This window comes from Miscanthus floridulus, unplaced genomic scaffold (genome assembly GCF_019320115.1).
Source record: "Miscanthus floridulus cultivar M001 unplaced genomic scaffold, ASM1932011v1 fs_862_1_2, whole genome shotgun sequence".
Classification (NCBI taxonomy): domain Eukaryota; kingdom Viridiplantae; phylum Streptophyta; class Magnoliopsida; order Poales; family Poaceae; genus Miscanthus; species Miscanthus floridulus.
In genome coordinates, this window is record NW_027097363.1 from 95,636 (window position 1) to 120,000 (window position 24,365).

The 24,365-nt window shown below is 45.1% G+C and overlaps 1 protein-coding gene across 1 annotated transcript; it reads left to right on the plus strand.

Annotated features, from left to right (window-relative positions):
• The first annotated feature begins 18,453 nt into the window (after positions 1–18,453).
• On the plus strand, positions 18,454–19,245 carry LOC136533344 (protein DMP10-like). The gene has a single exon (XM_066525904.1). It carries the CDS (start codon positions 18,454–18,456, stop codon positions 19,243–19,245), a length of 792 nt encoding a protein of 263 aa, XP_066382001.1.
• The last annotated feature ends 5,120 nt before the right edge of the window (positions 19,246–24,365 follow it).

Below are 24,365 nucleotides of genomic sequence, written 5' to 3' on the forward strand. Positions count from 1 at the left end.
ACCCTGAATTATGGGTCATGCTCTACGAAACTGTGTGCAGATCAGCCATGGCTGACGAGCATGTCATGTCTAATTACTTCCTAGTCACCATCGACCATGCAGGCCACCAATGGCTAGTCAGCTTGCTGGCGAACTACTTTGATTCTCGGCAAGAGCTCAAGCAAGCATTCATTGACAACTTCATTGCTACTTGCGAGCAACCCGGCAACAAATATGATCTGCAGCGGATTCAAGATCGCAAAGATGAGCCACTGCGCGAGTACGTCCGGCGCTTCTCGGAGATGCGCATCAAGGTCCCATCAATCTCCGACAACGAGGCAATCGAGGCTTTCATCATTGGTCTCTGCTTCCACGATGCCCTAAAGGACAAGCTCCTCTACAAGAGACCTGAATCAGTCACAGCGCTCCTGGCCACTTCTAAAAAATATGCGGACGCCGATGATGCAAAAAAGATAATCATTGAAGAAGCGGCAAGGGTTCCACGCTCCGACCACCCCCCATACCGCGACGACTACCACGGCAACCGTGGTCAGAACGACAATTTTGATCGCCGCAACCAGCGCAACGATTCGCGCGAGCACCGCGACCAGCGTAATCAGCGGCGTAATCGCCATGACGATTACAGGGGCAGGCATGCTCGGGAAGACAACGGTGAGGTCAACACCGTTAAAAAAGGCAGCGGATGTCGCAACTATGAAGAAGACTATGCCAAAGAATTGAAAGGACCCTGCCAGCTCCATCCCAAGTCAAACCATACCATGGAGAATTGTCGTGTCCTCAAATCTATCTACACGCGCCAACAGGCTCCGGATACATCCGACAAGCCTAACGACGCAGGGGAGTAGCATAACGAGGACAATGATGATGAAGATGCAGATCCCTGTCACAAGTACATCAAGCCAACCGATCGCGTCCACACCATCATTAGAGGCAAAGTGTCCATCGAGACCAAACGAGAACGCAAGCTCCTCGCCCGCACTTGCTTGAACGTGGCCAACGCTGACAACCTCATCGCCGATCCGCGGCTCCCTCCTTGGTCTCACCGCGAGATCTCCTTCAGTAGAAAGGACCAATGGGCCGCAATACCTGAGCCAGGACATTTTCCTCTGATTCTTGATCCTTGTATCAACAAGGCTCAGTTCGACAGAGTGCTGATTGACGGCGGTAGTTCCATCGATATACTGTTCAAGAATAGTTTGCCAGCCCTGAAGATAACCCAGGCTGATCTCAAGCCATACAAGGCACAGTTCTGGGGTGTTCTCCCCGGACAGAGCTCCACACCTCTCAGGCAGATCACGCTACCTATGCTATTTGGTACCCCAGACCACTTCCACACTGACTACGTCAACTTCATGGTCACTGACTTTGATAGCACCTACCATGCTATCCTTGGTCGACCAACGCTCACCAAATTCATGGCCATACCTCAATACAGGTATTTGGTGCTCAAGATGCCTACCAAGAAAGGGGTTTTAACTCTCAGGGGCAACGTATACGCAGCTTATACCTGTGAGGACGATAGCTTCAAAATAGCAGAGGCTCATGACCTCTCTATTCGCATGGCCGAGACCACGCTCGACGCCAAGAAGACGCCAGCCGACCACCTGGAGATCCTAGAGCTCGAGGCCCCATGCAAGAACATCAAGTCCAAAGAGCACAAAGCGATCCAGCTAGTCGACGGTGATCCCAGCAAAATGGCCCTTATTGGGGCCAACCTAGATCCCAAATAGGAAGATGTGCTCGTCAGGTTCTTGAGGAGCAATGTGAGTGTGTTCGCATGGAAACCCACTGACATGCCCGGTGTACCTCGGAACTTGATCGAGCACTCCTTAAATGTCGACGGCAAGGCCAAACCTATCAAGCAGAAGCGACGATGGTTCGCTCATGACAAAAAGGAGGCTATTAGGGTAGAAGTTACATGGCTTTTGGTAGCTGGATTTATCAAAGAAGTGTATCATCCGGAGTGGTTAGCCAACCCGGTTCTTGTACGCAAAAAGAATAATGAATGGAGAATGTGCGTTGATTACACTAATCTCAACAAACACTGCCCTAAAGACCCCTTCGGCTTACCTCGCATAGACAAGGTCATAGATTCAACTGCCAGTTGCGAGTTGCTTTCCTTTCTCGATTGCTACTCTGGTTATCACCAGATCACTCTCAAAGAGGACGACCAGATCAAGACATCCTTCATCACACCCTTCGGCGCTTACTGCTACATGACCATGTCATTTGGGCTCAAGAACGCCGGGGCTACCTACCAACGCGCCATATATGCCTGCCTCAAAGATGAGATAAAAGATGACCTCGTCGAGGCTTATGTTGATGATGTAGTTGTTAAAACCAAGGAAGCATACACCCTTGTTGACAACCTTGAACGTACCTTTGCAGCTCTTAACATATTCCAATGGAAATTAAACCCAAAGAAGTGTATCTTTAGTGTTCCATCTGGTATATTGCTTGGCAACATCATCAGTCACGACGGCATACGCCCTAACCCAGAGAAGGTAAAAGTTGTCTTGGACATGAAGCCGCCCAAAAAGGTGAAGGATGTTCAGAAGCTTACCGGATGCATGGCTACCCTAAGTCATTTCATATCAAGATTAGGCGAAAAAGGACTACCATTTTTCAAGCTGCTCAAAGCATCCGAGAAGTTTGAGTGGTTAGAGGAAGCGGACGCTGCCTTTACACAGCTGAAACAATTCCTTACATCACCTCCAGTCCTCACTGCTCCTAGAGAAGACGAAACCCTCCTGCTTTACATTGTGGCAACTAATCGAGTGGTCTCCACTGCCATGGTGGTCGAGCGCAACAAGCCTGGCCACGTCTACAAGGTACAGCAACCAATATATTTCGTCAGTGAGGTGCTCAATGAATCCAAAACCAGGTACCCACAGATTCAGAAATAGATCTACGCCATATTAATCACATCCCGAAAGTTGAAACGCTACTTCAACGAATATCGCGTGGTGGTCATGACTAAGTACCCTCTGGGAGACATCATTCGCAACAAGGATGCAAATGGGCGCATCATCAAATGGGCAATGGAGCTATGTCCTTTCTCCTTGGAATTTGCAAGCTGTACTACGATCAAGTCTCAGGCACTTGTCGATTTCATCGTCGAGTGGACAGACTTAAGCACACCTGCCTCTCAGGGGCCCAATGAGTATTGGAAGATGTACTTCGATGGCTCTCTCAACATCGACGGCGTAGGAGTAGGAGTCCTTTTCGTGTCACCATCCAAGGAGCAGCTCCGATACGTCCTCAGGATTTATTTCCCAGCGTCTAATAACACCGCCGAGTACGAAGCATGCCTACATGGTCTGTGCATTGTGGTCGAGCTTGGTGTCAAACGTCTCTATGTCTACGGAGACTTGGCTGTGGTCATCAACCAACTCAATAAGGACTGGGATACGACCAGCGAAAAGATGGATGCATACTACAAATCGATCAGAAAGCTAGAAGGCAAGTTCTATGGCATCGAGTACACACATGTGGTCTGGGACAAAAATCAAGCAGCAGATGCGCTGTCAAAGTTAGGATCATCCCAAGCCAAAGTCCCACATGGCGTATTTGTTCAAGACCTGCTCACGCCTTCCATCGAAGAAGAAGATCCCACAATCGACAAGCCTCCAGACCAGCCAATGGTGGCTATGGTTCCGACGTCAAACACCACCGAACCACCTATGACCACTAAGGAGCCTGACTGGAGAGTACCTTTCATCAAGTACCTGACAGATGGTAGCGGTTACACCGATCGGACAGAAAATGAACGCCTGATGCATCACAGTAAGCAGTATCTTCTCGTCGATGGCAAATTGTGGCGTAAGAACGCGAAGGAGGAAATCTTGATCAAGTGTATAACCCAGGAGGATGGTGAACATCTCCTAGACCAAATCCACTCTGGCTCCTATGGCAACCACGCGGCCTCGAGAATGCTGGTTGGCAAGGCTTTCCGAGCAGGGTTCTATTGGTCGTCAGCCGTAGCCAATGCAGAGAAGCGAGTCCGCCATTGTGAAGGTTGTCAGTTCTTCACCAAGAGAATCCACGTACCAGCACATGAGATTCAGACAATACTAGCCTCTTAGCCCTTCACATGCTGGGGACTGGATATGATCGGGCCTTTCAAACCGGCCCCTGGGAAATTTACATGCATCTTTGTGCTGATCGACAAGTTCTCCAAGTGGATAGAGTACATGCCCCTGGTCAAGGCATCTTCAGAAAAGGCTATTGCGTTCATCGACCAGGTCATCCACCACTTCAGCATACCCAACAGCATCATCACTGATCTGGGTACCCAGTTCACCGGGAACGCTTTTTGGGACTTCTGCGATGAAAGGAGCATAGTAGTAAAATACGTCTCGGTGGCGCACCCTAGAGCTAATGGATAGGTCAAGCGGGCAAATAGTATGATCTTGGATGCACTTAAGAAGAGGATGTATAGAGAAAATGACAAAGCTCCGGCAGATGGCTCAAAGAGTTACCAGCCGTGGTCTTGGGCCTCAGAACCCAGCCCAGCCACAATACCGGCGTATCACCATACTTTATGGTTTATGGCACTGAGGCAGTGCTCCCAGCAGATATAGCCTTCAGATCAGCACGGGTAGAGAACTTTGATGAAGACAAGGCCAATGAAGTACGGGAGCTAGAAGTGAATAGTGCAGAAGAGAAGCGGCTCGATTCTTGCGTACGTAAAGCCAAATACCTTGCTATTTTGCGCAGGTACTACAACAAGAACATCAAGGAGTAGTTCTTCATGGTTGGGGACCTGGTCCTGAAGTGGAAGATGAATCAGGCTAGCGTCCACAAACTCGCAACCCCATGGGAAGGGCCCTTCATGATCAAGGAGGTTACACGACCAACATCTTATAGGTTAGCTCACCTGGACGGTACAGACGTACCCAATTCATGGCACATTGATAAGCTTAGGTGTTTCTATGTTTAACTAATGAGATATGTACCCCTCTTGTACTTTTGATTTAATTCAATAAAACTATTATGATTTCTCTGACCACCCTAATGTGTCACTTTGAAGTCTATTGTTATTCTAACTCAACCAGTTAAAACCGACCACCATTCCTTCTCTAGTTTTCGGAGCAGGCCCTGTCTCCGGTTCCTCCAAACGCGTGCATAGGATCTGCTCTCTACGCTACGGGTGATCGGCAGGTCCTCTCTGGTTTGACTTGTGTGTGTCTATGTGTGCATAAGCTACGCACCTCACACTCCGACCACAAGACAAACCAGGGCCATACAAACCTTTTAGGATGACATGTCGACTAAACTGGTACAACTAAACAGAACGCTAACACGTTCTCACTTAGTTACACCAACACGATATCCAAGCTTACATACGTTTTCCACAAAACAAACAAGCTTATGCTGATATACAGTTACGTTATTACAAGCTTACCTGAAAAGGTCCAAGTTTACAATAACACAACTACATCTTCTTCCACAGCTATAGCCTATACTATTGGCTAGTCGGGGCACGCGGCCCCTGCTGCTCGCTGGGCCTGACATCGTGCAAGGGTCTCGAAGACTCTAGCATTGATCGAGCTAAAGAAGATGGCCCTGCCAACACTTGGCTGGTCGAGACCGCAGGCTTCGCCGGTTGGCTTAAAAATGACGACGCTTTCAGCTGACTTGTTGATGGCGTTCCCTATACAGGTGGTGTTGCGCCTCCACATAGGTTAATGTCGCTAATTATTTTCATCGACAAGTCCAGCTGGGTCATCCGTAGCTCCTCAACCTTGTCTGGATCTACCTCCGTCGGGTATCCAGCCTCCAGGCGCTTGAGATCGATGAAGGGGTAGTGAGCACGTACCATGCTTAGCACATGTGTGCCAGTGTACTCATCCGCCTCCTTCATGAACTCCTGGAACCATCCCCATGCCTTTCAGCATCTCTTGATCAATCCTAGCTGTGGTGTCCCTGGCACGTCCTCTGCTAGCGCCGGATCGATGAGGTTAAGGACCGGCAAAATGCCCGTTGCCACATCCTGGCACCGGTTTTTCCAGGTGTCATGATCCTTGGTGATCTCTTAGCACTGCGCCTTCTAGCCATCACAGTCTTTTATTATGGCCTCTAGATGCTTCTTTGCATTGATTTTTATAACTGCAAACCGTACATGCTGTTAAGACGCTATATTATGCCAAACTACGGCATGCAACAAAAATGGGCAAAGGGGTTTGGAAAACTTACTTTTCAGCTCCTCTGTCATCTTGGTCGTGTGGTTCCGGAGCTGCGACTGGTCTTGCGCTAGTTTTCTGTTGTCCTCTTTCAGGCAATCACACTCCATGACCGCATGACTGTTCTCCTCTCAGAGACGGACCACTTCGGCTTCTAAGCCTGCACTACAGCTGTTACTACCAACAACACAACAGCACTTGTCAGTATTTGTTGTGATAAAGTGGTTACTTACTTGTTCTTTCCCGCTCTTTATTACTGAGCTGGACGACCAGATTCTGGTTCTAGGACTCTTTCACCGTCTTTTCATGGTTGGCGGCTTCAAGTCGCTGGCGCAAGCGTTCCACCTCCGCCGTCAGCTCCTTGTTGCTTGCAGCGATCCCCTCGATCTGGTCAAAGCATTTCTTGTGGTACCTTGCAGTCTTCATTAAGTCCTATGTGCAGATAACTAAGTAAGACAGCTGCGACTAGACAGCGAGATCAGGGGGTGAAGCGAAGCTTACCTGCACTTCCGTCACCAGCCGTTTCACCGCCCGCTCAACCTTCTTGGTTTCTTTGACCTCCAGGATTTCCTCATGGACAACCCATTGGTCGTTCCACTAATGCGACACATACACATGTTGTCGCTTGTCCTGCGGATGGCCCAGGACTTCCTTCACTTCGTCCTCTTCGGGCTCTTCTTCGGGTCTCGATGCTGGTCCGGCGTCAGCAGCTTCTGCGATCACCAAAGCCTTCCCACGGGCTTCAGCAACGGTGAATGTGGGCTGTGCTCTCACCTCCGGTTGTTGCTCCTCGGTCTGCTCCATCACCCTCGATGCTGAAATGTTGCCCTCAGCAGGTCTAGCACTCGGAGCACTCATGCCCGGCTTAGTTGGTCCCTCGACCACCTGCTTGGGGACTATTGTCTGACTGCTCCCTTACTGAGGCCCCGATGGATCTTCTGCTATGGCTTCCTCGGTGGCTGGCTGATGGGTAGTCTGCTCTGAACTTATTGGTGGAGCCACGAAACTTCCGGCTAGCAGGTCCAGACTTTCTATGGACGCCGAACTAGTACATCCGAGAAAAGTTCAGAAGGCAACAATATACAATGCAAATTGCTAACTTATAATAAGATTACAAATAGTTACATGTTAGAAGCGCGGAATGATGTGGCGAATGCGCGTCTCTTCGGCCGCACTTGCTCCACGTGCTGTGCGGTTGACTCCTGGTCTCCCTCTACATCCAGCACTATCGCTGGGCCTTGGTGCTCGACACCTCCGCCACTTGTCCTTCGCACTGCAGTGGTCGGCGGTGTGCTCGGTCGGGTTGTCGCTCCCGTCGCTGGTCGCGTAACTTGCCTAGGTACTCCCGAGGTCGACCTGGCTACACCCTTCACCGCCGTCAGCAATGTGGGTCCGATAGGCATGGAGGAGATACCCTGCTCCATCGACTCCAATTGTTTCCTCCTCTTTCGAGGGACAAGTCGAAAGGTGTCTGCATCCTCTCCCTCTTCTGCGTCATCATCCGACTAGGAAAAAATCGCTTGTCGACGCTTGCTGGTAGCTTTCTCCTTCGGGCCCTCCTCGGGCTCATTGATACTTAGCGCCCCCCGGTGAGCAGGGTGGTTGCTGATCTCTTCTTCGGCTATTTGGGGGCAGCCAGCCGCTTACCAGCGGCTAGGGCCGCTGCCTCCTCTCTAGCTCCGAGCACCGCCCAATTGATGTCCTCGTTTTCGATCTCGACGCTGGTCTGGGTGGTGGGACCAGCTCCTTGTGGCCACTCCACTCTAGGGGGTGGCGACACAAACACTATCGCTATATCCTGATCATTAACCTGGGTAACAAAAATGGGTGAACACAGTAAGTTTCCACTTATCCTACCACAATATAAAAATACGGGTATAGGGCAAGACAGTTACCTTTGGGGGAGGTCGGGCAAGCTTGAAAGCGTGCTCAATGTCGTTCAATCTGACATAATTTGGATCAGCTAAGTTAAATAGCTCTCTAATTCTGGCTTTGACTTCGATTTTATCAAGCGCCTCCTGCCCCATCCTCATCGGGTCTGCGCTACCTTGATATTCAAAGCCAGGATGTACTCTCCTCTGGCAAGGCTGGATCCATCGGCTGATGAAGTTCCCGACCACGCTCGGACCATCCAGTTTTTTCCATGGGATCATTCCAAACATTTCTGGAATTTGTTTTAGGTGCTCAGGCTTCTCTGACCAACTTGTCCTCTTCTCCGGAATGTACCCCACGTCGCACAATGTAATCGTGTTTGGCTCTTCGCGGATGTAGAACCATTTCTTGTACCAGTCATCTAGCGACGTGTTCCATGGGCAGTGCAGGTACTGGGCTTTCATGCCATCACGGAGGTTGAGGTACACACCCCCGGCTATCTTTGAACCACCACTTCCTTTCTTTCGTAGACAGAAAAGATGGCGAAAAAGATCAAAATGGGGCTGGAAGCCACCATATGCTTCGCAAAGATGAATGAAAGTGGCGACAAGGAGGATCGAGTTGGGATGTAGATTGCAAATCCCAATCTCATAGTAAAGACAGAGCCCCTGAAGAAAAGGATGAACAGGAACCCCAAATCCCTGCTTAAAGAAGTCTTCGAACACCACGATCTCACCTGGTTGTGGATCGGGGTACCCCTCGCACTCCGGCGCACACCATCCTATGAGCTCCTTGTTGTGGAGTACCCCCATGGTGACGAGGTCTTCAATGGTCTGCTCATTGCTTCTCGATTTCCACCACTCATTTGCCATGACTCCTGCTTTCTTCCACGCATCGCTTTTTGCCATGACTCTAGCCTTGCTGATGAACGAGGAAATGGTGGAGGATTGATTGGTGGTAATTTCGGAGGTATTAGGGTTGGCGAGAGGAAGAAGATGGCTACAAATGCGAATGGCAATGGGGTTCAGTAAAAAGTAACTTACCTATCTTATACTGTATTTAACCCAAGAGTTATGCCATTTTGTCTGCCCGAGATTCTTGGGAGATGTGCGCACGCGCCGCAGACAGTTGTTTTCACAGCCTCGAGATCTATGCCAATATATGCGCCTCTTCGTTGCCAGTGTGGGAGGGCCCACGCTGACGCACCTACTTACAGGTGCCACACAACTGTTTGCTTGAAAAGACAAAAAGGCAGTATGACGGGCTATACCCGTCTACTTCTTTGACCAGACGTGTTAGATTGGATTTGATAGAGCAAGTAAATAAATAAATACAAAAATAATAGTACAAGTGGCATATGGTTTTTCACCACACTTCTCATGCTCGGGACTGTCCAGACCACCATTGTGCTTGGGGACTATCATCCACCGTCGTGCTCGGGGACTGTCCAGACCACCATTGTGCTCGAGGACTGTCCAGACCACCATCGTGCTCGGGGACTGTTCCGACCACACTCATGCTCAGGGACTACCCCGACCACTCTCCTAACAATTCTCAGAGACCGCTCTCCTCGGCTACATGTGATTTGTACTCACATACAATTGAGAGGCATTTATTTAGACCTTGCTACAAGGCTGGTACCTCGCCTTCTAGCAAGCTTGGGGACTACATCGGTACGATGCACCTGCCGGTGCATCTCGTATTGCTTGTATGAGGATTGGATTCTCAACTTCAGTGGGAATTCTTTTTAGACCCTGGCACCATGTGCCTACGTCACCTACTACCAGGCTCAGGGACTAAGTGGGCACACTTCACCTTGCGGTGAATGTGCTTATTTTATTGACCCCTACGCTCTGACCGTTGGCCATAATTAGTATTGTACAAGGGTCACTTATATTTCTTTTCAGAAATACAAGTGGGCACACTTCATCAGGAAAGAAATCTTTTTCTTTTTTCTTAGAGCACCATGCATTCTTCGGACAACCGGAGTCTTCGGCTATAATTGTGGTCTACCGCTTTCTGTTCTGACTAGAATACTGGCACATTTGCTTGGTCAATGTTTCAACCAGCTGGAGATGACATGAAGACGGATCGCATTAGCCGAAGGAGATCGAACGACGTGTTGCAGCATAATACATGGTGCTCGGGGACTAGCTGTGGGGGTATTAACCCCTATACCCTTATGGCTAGGCTTGGGCCGGCCTAGACCAGGGGGTCTAGCCCACTAGAAGATGACACGCGGCCCGGCCAATCTATTCGGAGTCCCGCGCAAGGAATCAAGGTAGATTTGGAGATCAAGCAAGATCCTAGTCGGTTAGAATAGAAATCCTTATCCGGCTACCTATGGCAATTGTAACTGGTTAGGATTAGTTTCTAGATCTATAACCCTGCCCCGGACTATATAAGGCAGGCAGGGGACCCCTCTAAAAAACATCTCTCATTGACATACAGCAATACAATCAGACGTAGGACGTAGGTATTACGCCTTCACGGCGGCCGAACCTGGATAAAACCTCATGTCTATCTTGTGTCACCATCTTGTTTGTAGCTTGCGCATCTATCTACCAATAATCTACTACCTTGGGCATACCCCTAGGTAGACTGCTGACCATATTTCGTCGATAGAGTGCTAACACCCTTGGAAATACTTTACAAAAATGCTAACACACGTGCACAATGGTGATGCACTTGGTGGTTAGCACTTGGGAGCAAGGGTGGAGAATTAAAGTTAGAGTTGAAAAGGAGAAGTTTCTAGCAGACCCTAGTCTCAGTTTGATAGGACCTGATGGTGATGAGTTTGGTCACCCCAGCAGAGAAGGCATGGCCCTGAGTCCTTGATCGGACTCTGGTGAAAGGGCATGATCAAATGTGCTAGGAACACTGTTCCCACATTCGGTCAGTGCGACGTGGCGCGTAGGAACTAAGTAGGAGAAGATCAGACACTAGGCGAGTTCGGTCGCCCTTGACTGAACATGTCAAGTCATGAAAAAGCCACTCTAGAACCTCTTTGTTCTAGATCGGACTTCGCCTAGGGCTGAGTCTGGTCATCTAAGTAGCGCGACCAATCATGGATGGCTGAGTATGTGGGCGCGCATGAACAGACATAGTGCCAGTGCGTCCGATCGGCTTTGGATGCATCCGGTCATCACTTATCCATTGGCGTGGGGCAGTTGACCGTTGGGGTCATGTGGCCAAGGTTAAATGTGGGGGACATGTGGTGCGCATTCAATGACTAGACGCTAGCACCGGTGGGTCCGATTCTAGCAGTGAGTCCGGTCATTATGCAGAGTGCCCAGTGAAGGGGTACAACGGCTCTATTTTGATGGGGCCTCTATAAATACATGTGGACCAGCTTGGTCTCACCCTCTTGGACATTTCTACTGAGGATACAACCTTATGAGCCTAGCCAATCCTCTCTCACTCATCTTGCTTGATTGATTCATCATTTGGTGAGATTGGAGAGGATCTATGTGCATTTCTTGAGTGATTGCATCTAGAGGCACTTGGTGATTATGTTTCGCTATGGATTTCTCTTGTTACTCTTGGTGTTTGCCGACATCTAAACGGCTTGGAGCAGCGAGGATCATTGAGCAGAGGGTGGTGTTTGTCTTCGGATCTAATCGGTGGATTTGTGAGGGGTTCTTGTGCCTTCCCCGTGGGAGATCATGAAAGGTAACTCTAGTGGATTACACATAGCTTGTGGATCCCTATCTTGTGTTGGTTGTGTGGCACTCGGCTATGGGTTAGGCATGTGATGCCTATTAGCGCGTGAACCTCTAAGTGGGTGAATCGCTACAATGGGGACTAGCTTGTCAGTAAGCAAGTGAACCTTAGAGAAAAAATCATTGTGTCATCTTGTCTCCGTAGATTTCATTGGTATTCATTGTGATTGATCTCTTGCCATCTCAGTATATCCATCTCTAGCACTTGTACTTACTTTGTCATATTCATGTGTAGTGTTAGTTGTAGCTAGTGAGTAGTGTAGCTTAATTAGTTGTAGTTAGCTTGCTAGTTTGCTCACTAGGTGTAGAGTAGCGACTCAACCTTTGTGTGATATACATAGAGATCATAGCAACTAGAGTTGTGGATAGGTGGCTTGCAACACTTGTCGTGCTAGCGCAAAACTCGCTTTATGCCTTTTAGTTATCCAACCATTTGTCTTAGTGTTGTTGTAGAAATTTTTATAGGCTATTCACCTCCTCTAGCCATTTAGGACGTTTCACCTTTCTGTCTGAGTCCACATCCATTTTCACCAATCGGCCGAGCAGACTCATAAGCCAAAAGCCCCTCGTATGATTCATACATCCAAGCTATAGATTTAGGATATGCACCCATATCGCCATTCGATCAAAAACAATCTTGGATGCGCTGAGTTTCTCATCGTAATTCTGCAGGATCATTGAATATCTACCCACCATCCATGGCGTGCCAGCCAATGCCCGTTCCATATCAACATAGCTCCTGAACTCTGCCATGAATAGGTTGTCTGCCTTCTCCCTGATCGCCCAAAGTTTGAGGCTGACCAAGTTACCCCACGTCGGCTTCATCACCGAGCACATGGTGTTTACGTGGACTGGTGATGGGGAAAGCACCTTGCCCATGATCACCTATTCCACTATTAGCGACTCCTCTTCCTCTTCATCATCGATGAAGTCTACGATGACCTCTTCGTCCTCTGTCAGATTAAGCCACCGCAAGAGCTCCATCACATTAAGGTCTGGGGTGTCCACCCCGACGCCCTTGTTGCTACCTCCTACCACCACCATGCATCCGAATCAGAGGGCAAAATGAAGTGGACTGCACGTACACAAGGCACAACCACAATCAAATCCCGATCTAGGGTTCCTAAGTGGCGATAGTCCATAGGGGAAGTCTATGGTCAACGACGCCGAAGCGGCTAACCATCAATATGCGGAGTTCGGCACCAATAGCAGGTTCATGGCGAGGCATGGGCGCCAGGACTAGGGTGGTCGTCGGTGTTTGTAGATCCCAATCACCGATGGCGGTGATCTAGATCGAGGTCGGGGGCGGCCTGTTCGCCTTCGTGGTCACCAGGACGTGGTCTCTACTAATTCGCCCACCGCATATATGTTAAGCTATGGTGCTCCCTTACTATGCACAATGGTTTCCACTATTCTTGTAGTACCTTCTATTTAGTCGCAAAGGCAAGCTTGCTGCATCTAGCTTTTTAATAGCTTCGTGTTGATGATACATACACCAAGAATGCTACATGAGAAGCCTGCACCAGATAGGGATCTCGTCTACTTGAAAGACAAGGAATAACAATATATACTTAGAAACCAACTCTGTCCAATAGATTTTCTTGTAACAATATAGGAAACTCATGTGTAAACCGATCGGGACTATATCTATAACCCAACTCCCTAGACTATATAAGAAGGAGTGAGGAGCCCCCGATCGGTATCCCAAGACATCTCCTTAGATCCAGCTACATTGCAAAGGCAACTAGTCGTTATCAGCAGCCCCTTGTAATTCAAGCATACTATTGATATTTCTTAACGCATATAGAAATAATCCACAAGCGCATGGAATTACTGTTGTAGCATTTCACCCAAAAGTATTCAGGTTATCGTATTTCCATGAGGGACAAATGTGTAAAAGTCTCTTAGCTAGTCCACCTAAGATAACAAGAAGAAAGATAGCTCAGGTAGTGAGGTTTTCTAAGGATAGAGATCCTAAGTCAAGATAGCTTTACCACTATAGACTTGCTTCGGGCATTGGCTTATACTTGGTCTACCAAATACCTTCGGCTTCTATCTCTACGCTGAACCCGAACGTGGGGGATTACAAGGGACGGACAGGGCTGTCACCCCTGCCGCCTACCCCTCAACCGTGGGGAACGAGTCAAACAAAGGTAGCCTCTAGCCTAGATACCACGTCTACACTATCGACTACTACTCTAGCATCGATCAGGGTTATCCATCTTTATCAGGGCTCTTTACTAGAATATTCGTCACAAGGACAAACAATGAACCCACAAGTAAATAATTAACAAGACTAACTTAAAGTAAGAGCTCACCACCGTAGAAGAACACAAACTTTGAACCCCAAGAAGCACAAGGTCCATCGAGGTACAAGTGAAGAGGGTGCCAACATCTCTGGTACTCCTCTTACTCTTTCTCACTCACTCCCTACACTAAAACTAGCTAAAGAGCTAAGATAGGAATTGAGCTCTTCTTCTTCTTGTCACATTGTGTATCTTGTGTATGATGTCTTCCTTCATGAATGTTGAATGAGGAGGGGGAGGCCTCCTTTTATAGGTGGAGAGGAAGGGACGTTTCATGGAATATGCTTTGATCTCCTCATTAATGCACCAAACTGACCTCAAAACCGCCATCTAGGTGCGTTGAACCTGGCCGGTACCCTGACAACCGACGTTGGCAAGGCGGTGAGAGGTAGCCCACCAAAGATGGGCCTAAGACGCGTCCGTAGGGGTGCGGGCGCACCAGGGGTGCGGCCGTACCCTGGAGGTGCCGTCTCAGCCCAATTTTCGTTGTGTAGGCTTCTGGGACTGCATGGGCCACTCCTGCAAAGTTTGGCCCTATTTGGAGCACGTTTGCTTTGTGGTTTGGGCCTTTTTCTCCACGTGATAGGGCCCTAATTTGCCTGGTAAGTGAGCCTTCTCCCCCTGGGCTCATGTCGGGTGATATTACGCTTTGTCCTATTGCGTATTTGGGCATGTTTTCCTTGTTATTCTAACATGTCCTCCTATAAGTGGTAAAACACCAAAACTTGTGAAAATCGTTAGTTCTAAAGCCCTATGTCTATGTTTGGTGTCTATTTGGATGGATTTTATATAACTGTTGGCGGTTAAAAGTCTGAGTTAAGGACGGCCAATTCATACCAGATAAGTGATCTACTCCTAACTGGACGTAGGGTACCACATATATCTGAACTAGTCTAAATTTGTGTCCCGTATGCTACCCTTCTGATTCTCTATGTGTGATACGCTGATCTCGATTGCCGGAGCAGAAGCCTCCGACAGTTCCTATGCAGCCATCGCAAAGACACTTGCATTTTATCATCCATTCTTAACAGTTGAATATGAAAAAAAATGTAAAAAGACATTTGAATGCTATCCTTACCTAGAAAAGAAACCATTCCACTCTATTCCTCATTATATATACTCTGCTACAAATTTTTAGCACAACACATGGGGTATCATTCCTCCCTCAATTCCAAATTGTAACTGATTTTAGCTTTTCTAGGTATATAACTTTTGCAATGCATCTAGATGTTTGTTATGTCTAGATACATAGTAAAATCTATGAATCTAGAAAAGCCAAAATAACCTACAACTTAGAACAGTGGGAGTAGTTTTTAAACTCCAAAAACCAGCCCTACCTACCATATCGGGCCGAAAGCAGCTCACAGATTCCCACGGGACCATTTTCTTTCAATCTTCTTAACAAAGTACCATATTACTTCCAATTACTATATATCTTATCCCTCATTTACAAATCATAAAGGCTACAATGGCTATACTTAATTGCTAAGGTCATTCTCATAGGGGGTTTCATCTCAGTTTTCAAGACTCCTCCATCTTAGAAACAGTGTAGACAAGTTTTATTCCCCATAAAACTTATTTCATCCTATGAAACTTATATCATATATCTCTTCATCTATACTATGTCATGTCATCTTATTTAATATATAACTATGAAACTCCTATAGAACCCTTACTGAGACTGGCCTAAGGCTTCAATAATGCTATAACTAGAATAGTTTCCATATCATTCAATATCATGTCCCGTATGATATTTTGCTGATGTGGTTAACCATATTAAGAAATGAGAGAGACGAAAACAACAAGAAACTGGATCTCATGTGAGAAACTAGGTCTTTCACAAAAACCAAAGTTTAGAAAACTAGTACATAAAAATCTATTAGAATGAGCATCACTACCAAGACACAAAAAGAGAGTGGGGACGAAGACAACGATCGGAAAAGAGAGGAGAAATATAACTAGAGTCGTTCATTTTATAGCCATAATTATTAGACAGTGTGTACATGGCACTTTTCTGTAACTTCTTCAGTCTCAGAAAATAAATACAAACGAACTGATTATAGATCTGTTGGTTGGGTTCCTTGTGATAGAACCTGTTCGTCCGGGTTCAAGTTCTCGACTTAGCACGGGTGCTCGTATTTTTCTGTATTTATTTCAGGAATTAATGGGGTGCTATGCTTTCAGTGGTAGGCGACGTCCTCGTCGATAGTGAGGCGCATGTGGGGATTTAATGGCGCTATGCTTTCAGTGGTAGGCGACGTCTCCGTCGATAGCGAGGCGCTTGTGGTGACTTCGTGAATTCCAAGATTTGCCGGCTCAGTCATTCGGAGGTGCTTATAGGGGTGAGTGAGCATTGCGTATGTGTGTTCATAGGGGTGAGTGTGTGTGCGTGTTGTGAGCGTCGTACCGTGTAAAATTCTCAAAAAAAAAACTCCGTTCCTTTAATTTAGAGCAACAAAAGGAAACTAAAGCTCCATCTGTCAGTGGTATCAATTCCAAGCGTGCTTAGGATGTTAGAACTAAGTGCATAGGCTTTAATTTTAAAAAGGCTACTCTGCACATACATGTGGAAGATGCTCTAGCCGACGTCACAACATGAACATCGCCGGGGGTTAAAGCCTCCTAGAAAAAGTATACAGGATGTCTCGTGACATGTCGTTAAAAGAAGCTTTCACGTTCGACCAGAGAGTTACAATATATTAATTAGAAAAAAAAAGAGAAAAAGAATATATGTCATGAATTTCGTGATAATCTAATGGCCTAGATTAACCCAAAAATACATTGGTTGAGACGGTTTAAAAAATCGTGATTAATCAGAATATAGAAAAAAACCTACCCCATTATCTTTTATGATGATCACAGTCTAGATTAATCAAAAGAATCCATACCTAATACAACTGTAAGATAATAATAATTAGAACAAAAAGACATATAGTGTTGAATCTTTTGATTATCTAACGGCTTAGATTAAATCAAAGAGACTATGGCTAACATAATTATAAGATTAATAAAAAACAGAAAATAAGAAAAATGAACCGACGCTATGTAATTGTTCATTGGTATAGTTTACATTTAATTATCGGTGAAACCTATCAAATATATCTAAAATTTAAAATAAAGTATATTTTACAACCGCAAACTGAGCGTAGCTCAGCTGATTGGGTTCCTTATGGTGTAACCTACTCACCCGGGTTCAAGTCCCCGACTTGACACGGGTGTTCGCATTTTTCTGAACTTAGGATTTATTCTAGGATTTAACGGCACTATTCCTTCAGTGGTACGCGACGTGTCCGTCGTCAGCGAGGCGCCTATGGTGATTTCGTCAATCTTGAGATTTGCCGTTCCAACTCAGTTCTTCGGAGGAGCTCATAGGGTAGGGTGAGTGTGCGCTCGTGTATATATGAGCGTCTGCGTCTGCAACATGGTCTCGCAAAAAAAGTTTATTTTACAACTGAATGTTTGCAGACTAAGATTTAGGAAATTCAAAATTATGCATCCCTGTTTTGAACGGAATCGTATTTTCCACAATAATCAAATCATCAGTAACTTTTAGTTTGAGATTTCACAAAACAATTAAGTTTTGGCACCGGGTTTTGCCAATGAAATTTTGCTAATTTTTGAAATGTGAATCTGGTGCTACAAAAAGTAGTTCAAGATTGATTTAGCAGTAAAATCTATATGGCCAATACATTAAAATACGATATCAATGCAGGAGGATACTTCCATGCATATGATTGTAGTTTATTCCAATATTTGATGTATGGTATATGAGCTGTTTTTACCATCTCATGACAACTCTTGGATTGCCGAGATTTAAAACGATGGATTTACAAAGTGCTAGGGATAAAAAGAACTTAACAGAAGAGGCAAGGTCAACTTTTCTTGTGTTGATCGAAAATCAAGAGACTCTATACGCAACTAGACAGCTCACTCGTTTGGTTTGTAGGACGAGCTAGGGAATGAACTAGATTACGCGGGTCATGAACAAGATTTTTCTAATGATGCCGGATGATGCCCTACATGTGCAACGACAAGCATCCCAAAACAGTGGGTTCTCAGCCTCCTGCAAGTCAAGAAAAGTAGAAATATTTTTTCCCAGTCACAAAAGAAGAGAAGGATATGATCCGGCTTGTAGGGTACTAGAGTTAAGCCTGTGGATACGCATATATATGGGCCACCATGCGTCGATGCTGCACTGCATTACGTGTAAGATCAAATGTTAATTGTAGGACACGAATTAGCAACAATGGTTCGCCTATATAAATAGCAGCAACTGCAGAGCGATCGAGAGATGCGAGCGAGTAGGCAGGCAACAACTAACCAGCGAGCTAGCTAGACTCTCAATCACCAGACGAAAGAAATTCGGAGATGGCAAACAACGCCATCAACCCAGACGCAAGAGCGCAGATAACAGAAAATAGCGATACCACGGGGACAGGACGACGTAACGACGCGACGACAGGCAGTAGTAACCTTGGTGAGGGCGTCGCCGATGCCATGGACGCGAAGTCCAGCAAGGCGAACGTGGCCGCCGAGAAGGTACTGTCGGTGTCGGCGAACCTGGCGAAGCTGCTGCCGTCGGGCGCGGTGCTGGTGTTGCAGACGCTGTCGGCGTCCTTCACCAACCAGGGCGCCTGTAACGTCGCCAACAAGTGGCTCAGCGCCTCGCTCGTCGCCTTCCTCACCGCCGCCTGCATCTTCCTCACCTTCACCGACTGCATCGTGCACAAGGGCAAGATCTACTACGGCGTGGCGCTCCCGCGGCGCCTCAACGTGTTCGGCCTCACCAAGAGGGAGGAGCGCGAGCTGCTCAAGGCGCTCCGGGGCGAGCTCAAGGAGCGCCGCCTCAAGACGCTCGACTGGGTCCATGCCTTCTTCACCGCCATCGTCTTCATCTCCATAGCCATGGGCGACGTCGGGCTCCAGAAGTGCTTCGTCCCGGATCTGGACAGCGACCACATGAAGAACGTCAAGGAGCTGCTGAGGAATGCGCCGCTGGGGCTGGCGCTCCTGTCCAGCTTCGTCTTCATGATCTTCCCCACCAGAAGACGCGGCGTCGGCTTCGACAACAGCGACCGCGGCGATACCCCTCCATCTGAGGAGGACAAAAAAAAGGCTAACCAGCAGCAGTCAAAGGAAAACGCGTCAACCAACGTTTAGAATCACAGAAATTCCAAGAAAAAATGGGTGAAACTAAAACTTTTTTGTTTGCTTACGTTTTGACTTCCTGCTTCCTGCAACTATTGGTACGGTGTGTTTCATATTTGTTTGTGTGCTTATTTGGGTAAAATTAAAAGGATGTAATGCCTGTTTGTGTGCTTATTTCAGTTTGCTTTTTTGTATTTCCCCAAATAAAGAATAAAGGTTATTCTCCATTCATAAGCAAAGTACATATATAGATTTGACCACAGAACTTGGCTAAACAATTCTTGTCTAAAAAAGGAGGTGATGATCCTCAAATTTCCAGCAGAAACCGACGCGGCTACACAAGATGAAACACCTTTTTTCAGTGGGGTGTTGAACACTGTTGACAACCAAAATTATTAAGAAAAAAGAAATAGACAATCAAGGAATTTCCGGCAGAAAACCGGCTAGGCCCAGTTTCCAAATCAGCCTAAGCCGGTTTTCTAATATGGTCAAAATGCAAATTCAACTCCACAAGTGTGTTCTTCTCGTCGAGACGTGCTTGAAATATCTCTACTATAAGGGACCAATTAAAACTATACTAGGTCTCCAAAAAAACAAAAATTCTCCGCTGAGAGACTACAACCATTGTGCATCAACAAAATTGTACCCAGAATTACCGTATCATTAAAATCTATGGCTCATAATCATTTCTCACAGGCTTCAACTTGATCCGATGGCCAACATTATTTGGATCTCCCCCACCCAGGCTTCAACGCACGCCTCACACATCCCGCAGTCTACGGTAAAATGGAAACTAATGGACGTCAATCAAGGCAAACATGGAAGTCAGTCAAGGCAAATAGGAAGGATGGATCCGTGACTCCGATCAAGACAATTTCCAGCACATCCCGCAGTCAACGGTAAAATGAAAACCCATGGAAGTCAATCAAGGCAAATATGAAAGTCAGTCAAGGCAAATAGGAAGGAGGGATCCGTGACTCCGATCAAAGCAATTTCCAGAATTGTCATTATAATGGAAAAACCCACACCGAGCCCGGCCCCATCTGACGCGCCCCTTCCAAAACTCTTCGTGCCGTTCTGGTATTGCGTCAATAAGGAATGGCGACAGACCTGCCAACATACCCACTCGCATGTTTCCGTCAAGAACATGTGGGACCTGGTTTGGTGACCCCACGCGTCAGTAGGAGCAGTGGAGTGTCTGCAGTGTGGCTAAACCTGGAAAGGTCTACCCCTTTCTTCTCATAAAATACCAACCGTGGACAAGGAAGTAAAACGGGTCACTTACAGTCCGGGCCCACAGAGAGGAGATCGACGAAGAGGTTTAGCACATTTGGTTTTGTCTATTTTTTTAAATAGAAGAAATATCTGGTTTCATCCTCCAAAGAGAGGAGTTAGACCACTGTGTTACAAAAGTAACACACTACACGCCCCGACAGAGTTTACAAAATAAACGAACTGACTTGACATGTAATTATGAAAATAAAAGGCTATTATGAAATAGAACACGCAAGCTAGAGACAATTAGTTTTGTTCTAATTTTTAGATATATAGCTTTTGCTATGCACCTAAATATACATTATGTCTATATACATTGTAAAAACTACTTCCTCCATTCCAAATTATAAGTCGCTTTGATTTTTTTGGTACATCTAATTTGTTATGCAATTAGATATAATAATATGTCTAGATACATAGCAAAATGGATGAACAAAAAAAGTCAAAGCGACTTATAATTTGGAATGGAGGGAGTATGTATCTAGAAAAGCTGGAACGACTTACAATTTAAAACAGATGGAGTACTTAAAACTTACTTGATAAATCAGTTGATTATGCCAAGAAGAAATGCTTTTTTTTCTTTTGTCCAATAATTTTTATTAGTTAGCTTTCTAATACCCAAAAATCATCTGAAGAAAGAAAAACAGGATGGGAGAGAGGGAGAAACCGAGGAACAACCAGATAAATATCTATCGCGGTTGAGCACATATATTTATTACTATATCTACTATTTAATTTAAAAAAAGATTAAATACAATTTTTTCTTTCATTTATCAAAAGTGAATTATAGAGTTACTTTAAGAAGCTATATCTACTTTAAGAAGCTTGGTACGGCATCTTTGATTATTTGGGATGAAGTTTACATGAAGTGGCCATGAAGATCTCCAAGAAATGTTTAAGGACTTAGGCAGATTGTAAATTATATGATTAATGCGAGAAATAACTTTATTATGCCTTGTTACATGTAAGTGTTTCTCAGATTGTATATACATGGTCATATACAATTGTGTGAAAGTTGAACTCTGGAAACAAAAATCGTTGTTTGGTTATTTTCATGTACATCCTGAAATAAAGCCGTAGCGTTAGCACGGACACTATACTAGTATATATAGAACATCAAATCTAGAGTTTGGATGAAGAAATCACGCTTTTGGATAATTTCACTGTGCAAAACATGGCACACAGGATGGTTTTGGTACTGTTCAAACTGGCTCAAATCGGTTTTTACTATCAAAATTAGTCCACGGCAGTTTCTGGACTATACAAACCGGTCTGATCTGATTTTCCCTGTCATGTTCAGATTTGATTGTTTTTTACATGATTTGCAAGGGATTTTAGCCTCCCACGAGATAAGTCCACCGCCTCAGCTCACCCAGTATATAAAAGGGCTACGATCGATTGAGGAGGAGGACAATACCAGAAAACATAGATCAATCTACTTCTTATCTTTATTTTGCCCTAATCTCTTTCAACCTCCATGTTGCTATTATTCATCTCTTATTCGATGACCAAATGTGGTGCTCTAGTCTTGCAGGTCAACCTAGTGCAAACCGTCGACGTCCTCACCTGATTTGGTCCCTCCATGATGATATCTACAACGACTCATTTGCTAGTTTGCCTAGAAATTAGCCATTCTTTGTCACATAAGCGTGATAGCTATCCTTTGTTGGTTTACTTGTAAAACTCATCGTTATTCACAGTGAAAGTGTGATAGTACCCACCGCGTTCTTTGGTTGGTTTGCATTCGGCGGGTTTTGGGTGTGGGACCAATATTCACATGAACAAATACAAAGTGAGAAGTGGGAAAGAGATGAGATTTTGGGAGTTGTTTGGGTTGGCAAGGTGGCCTTGCGTGTGAAATATGAAGACTTGTACAAAATTAGCATGAACCAGGATAGTATAGTAGCTGACAACTTCCTAGAAGGAAACTAGGAGTTAACTTTGAGGAAAACTCTCTCGGGCAGTACTTACAATGGCAAAGCCTGATGTATGGGCTTAAACTTTTGTACTAAAACACACGGACGCACGATAAGATAACAATACTGTAAAATTAAATATCAACGTTAAAGTGACATTTAATAAAAAAACAAAGTTTGTGAAATTAACACAGTCACGGAGCGCGCCGCGTCGCATGCTCACAAACTCTACTTTATAGACCTTTCTGTGATGTGGCTAAGATAATGTTTTATATCGGCAGGAAGAAATCTCCGATGGATCATTTCTTTTGTGCGCCAAAAAAATCAACGAATAAGTTCCGTCGCATCTTCGTAACATCTTGTACACAAGTTCGAGTAGATTGCCCGTGCTAATGCTATGGCAGCATTTCAAGGATACACGTGAAAATTAACAAATGAATTCTTTTCCCATGCCCATTCTAACGCTACGGTAAACAATAAAAAGACTATGTTTCTTAAAGATGAAGTAAATAGTAAACATGCGCGTGACTATATTGTGATTGCTCATGCATTGAGATGGATGAAATTTATGTATTGACACATTTATGTGATAAAAAATCATATTAACCATTGTTAACTGTGATTCATGACTACTCTCATGATGCAACACACTGGAACACACTACAACCCTGATATGTTATCTGTATGAACCAGGGAAGAGAACTGAAATTACTAATTTGTCATGCCCCATTAGACAACATAAATCCCACAAAGGGATCATGTTAAACATGAGAACTGATGAATGCTCGAATTCTTTTGACATGTCCGAAAATATAAGGAAATTTGAAAGACCATTAGACATCATGTTAAAGCATGAATAGATTTTTTGTTCCTTTATTTACCATATATCCCGGTATCTCAACAATTAGCATACCATATTGAATCGTAAAAAAATTGGACCATGGTGAGATACAAAAGCATCTGATTATGCATAGTAGATATAGTCTCTGATGGACAATGAGACTATTTTTGAAGCAAAATCTACAAATCCTTCACTATTTTAACAGGGCTCCAGTGGTACCGAAGCAATCTCAAGTAGGTTTTCTATGTTTTAGCCTTTATTTTGGATAACCATTAATTTTTTTCGTCGGTAAACAATGTTAAACAGTTCGGGCAGCCTAGCTAAACTGATGTAACACATTGCCTCCATCTGATCCATATCCACTCCAAGTCAACATAAACATGAGTTAAAAGCAGGTTTCAAATGAATTCCTTACTCAATTTCACCCACCTTCAGACCATGGTGAATCAACCAGCAGAAATCAGGTAAAAGTGGCACACACACAGAAGACAATAGGAGTAGAAAACAATTAAAAAAGGGAAATCTGTATATACATGATATTTGAAATTAGAAATCAAATCACCATGGTTAAGGGGCTGCATGCTGCAGTATTCTTTTGGAATCGAAACGAAGGTCGATTCTTCTACATGGTCGAGAGAAAATCTGAAGCATGACATACAGGAAAGTGAATGGTCAGCAAAAAATTAGAAGCAAGACATAGTAAAAAGCACATGTTACCCATATTATACCAATTTAAACAGTTGTAACTTTAAATGCAGAAGTAGTAATATACAAGTCCTATATTAAATAAAAAATCAGAAGCAAAGTTTAACTCTCAAAGTGATTATATAGAACAAAGAACAGTTAAACCTGGGGCTTGAATATTGGGAAGTTCTTGAGCAAAAGAATGCTAGCGAATGACAAGGTTGGAATGTTATTTTCACAAGTTATGAGAAACAAATAAATTTTTAAGCAAAAGAATGCTAGAGAACAACAAGGTTGAAATGAACCGAAATTGGTAGCTCCTGATCTATTGAATGGAATTCAGGGTACAAGGGGTATCAATTTTATCCAAAACTTAAGTCCATGGCTATGAAAAAAAATACATTAATATTTTAGTT

Excerpts from the sequence above, each read along its gene's own strand:
- LOC136533344 (XM_066525904.1), top strand. The coding sequence starts at position 18,454 with ATGGCAAACAACGCCATCAACCCAGACGCAAGAGCGCAGATAACAGAA.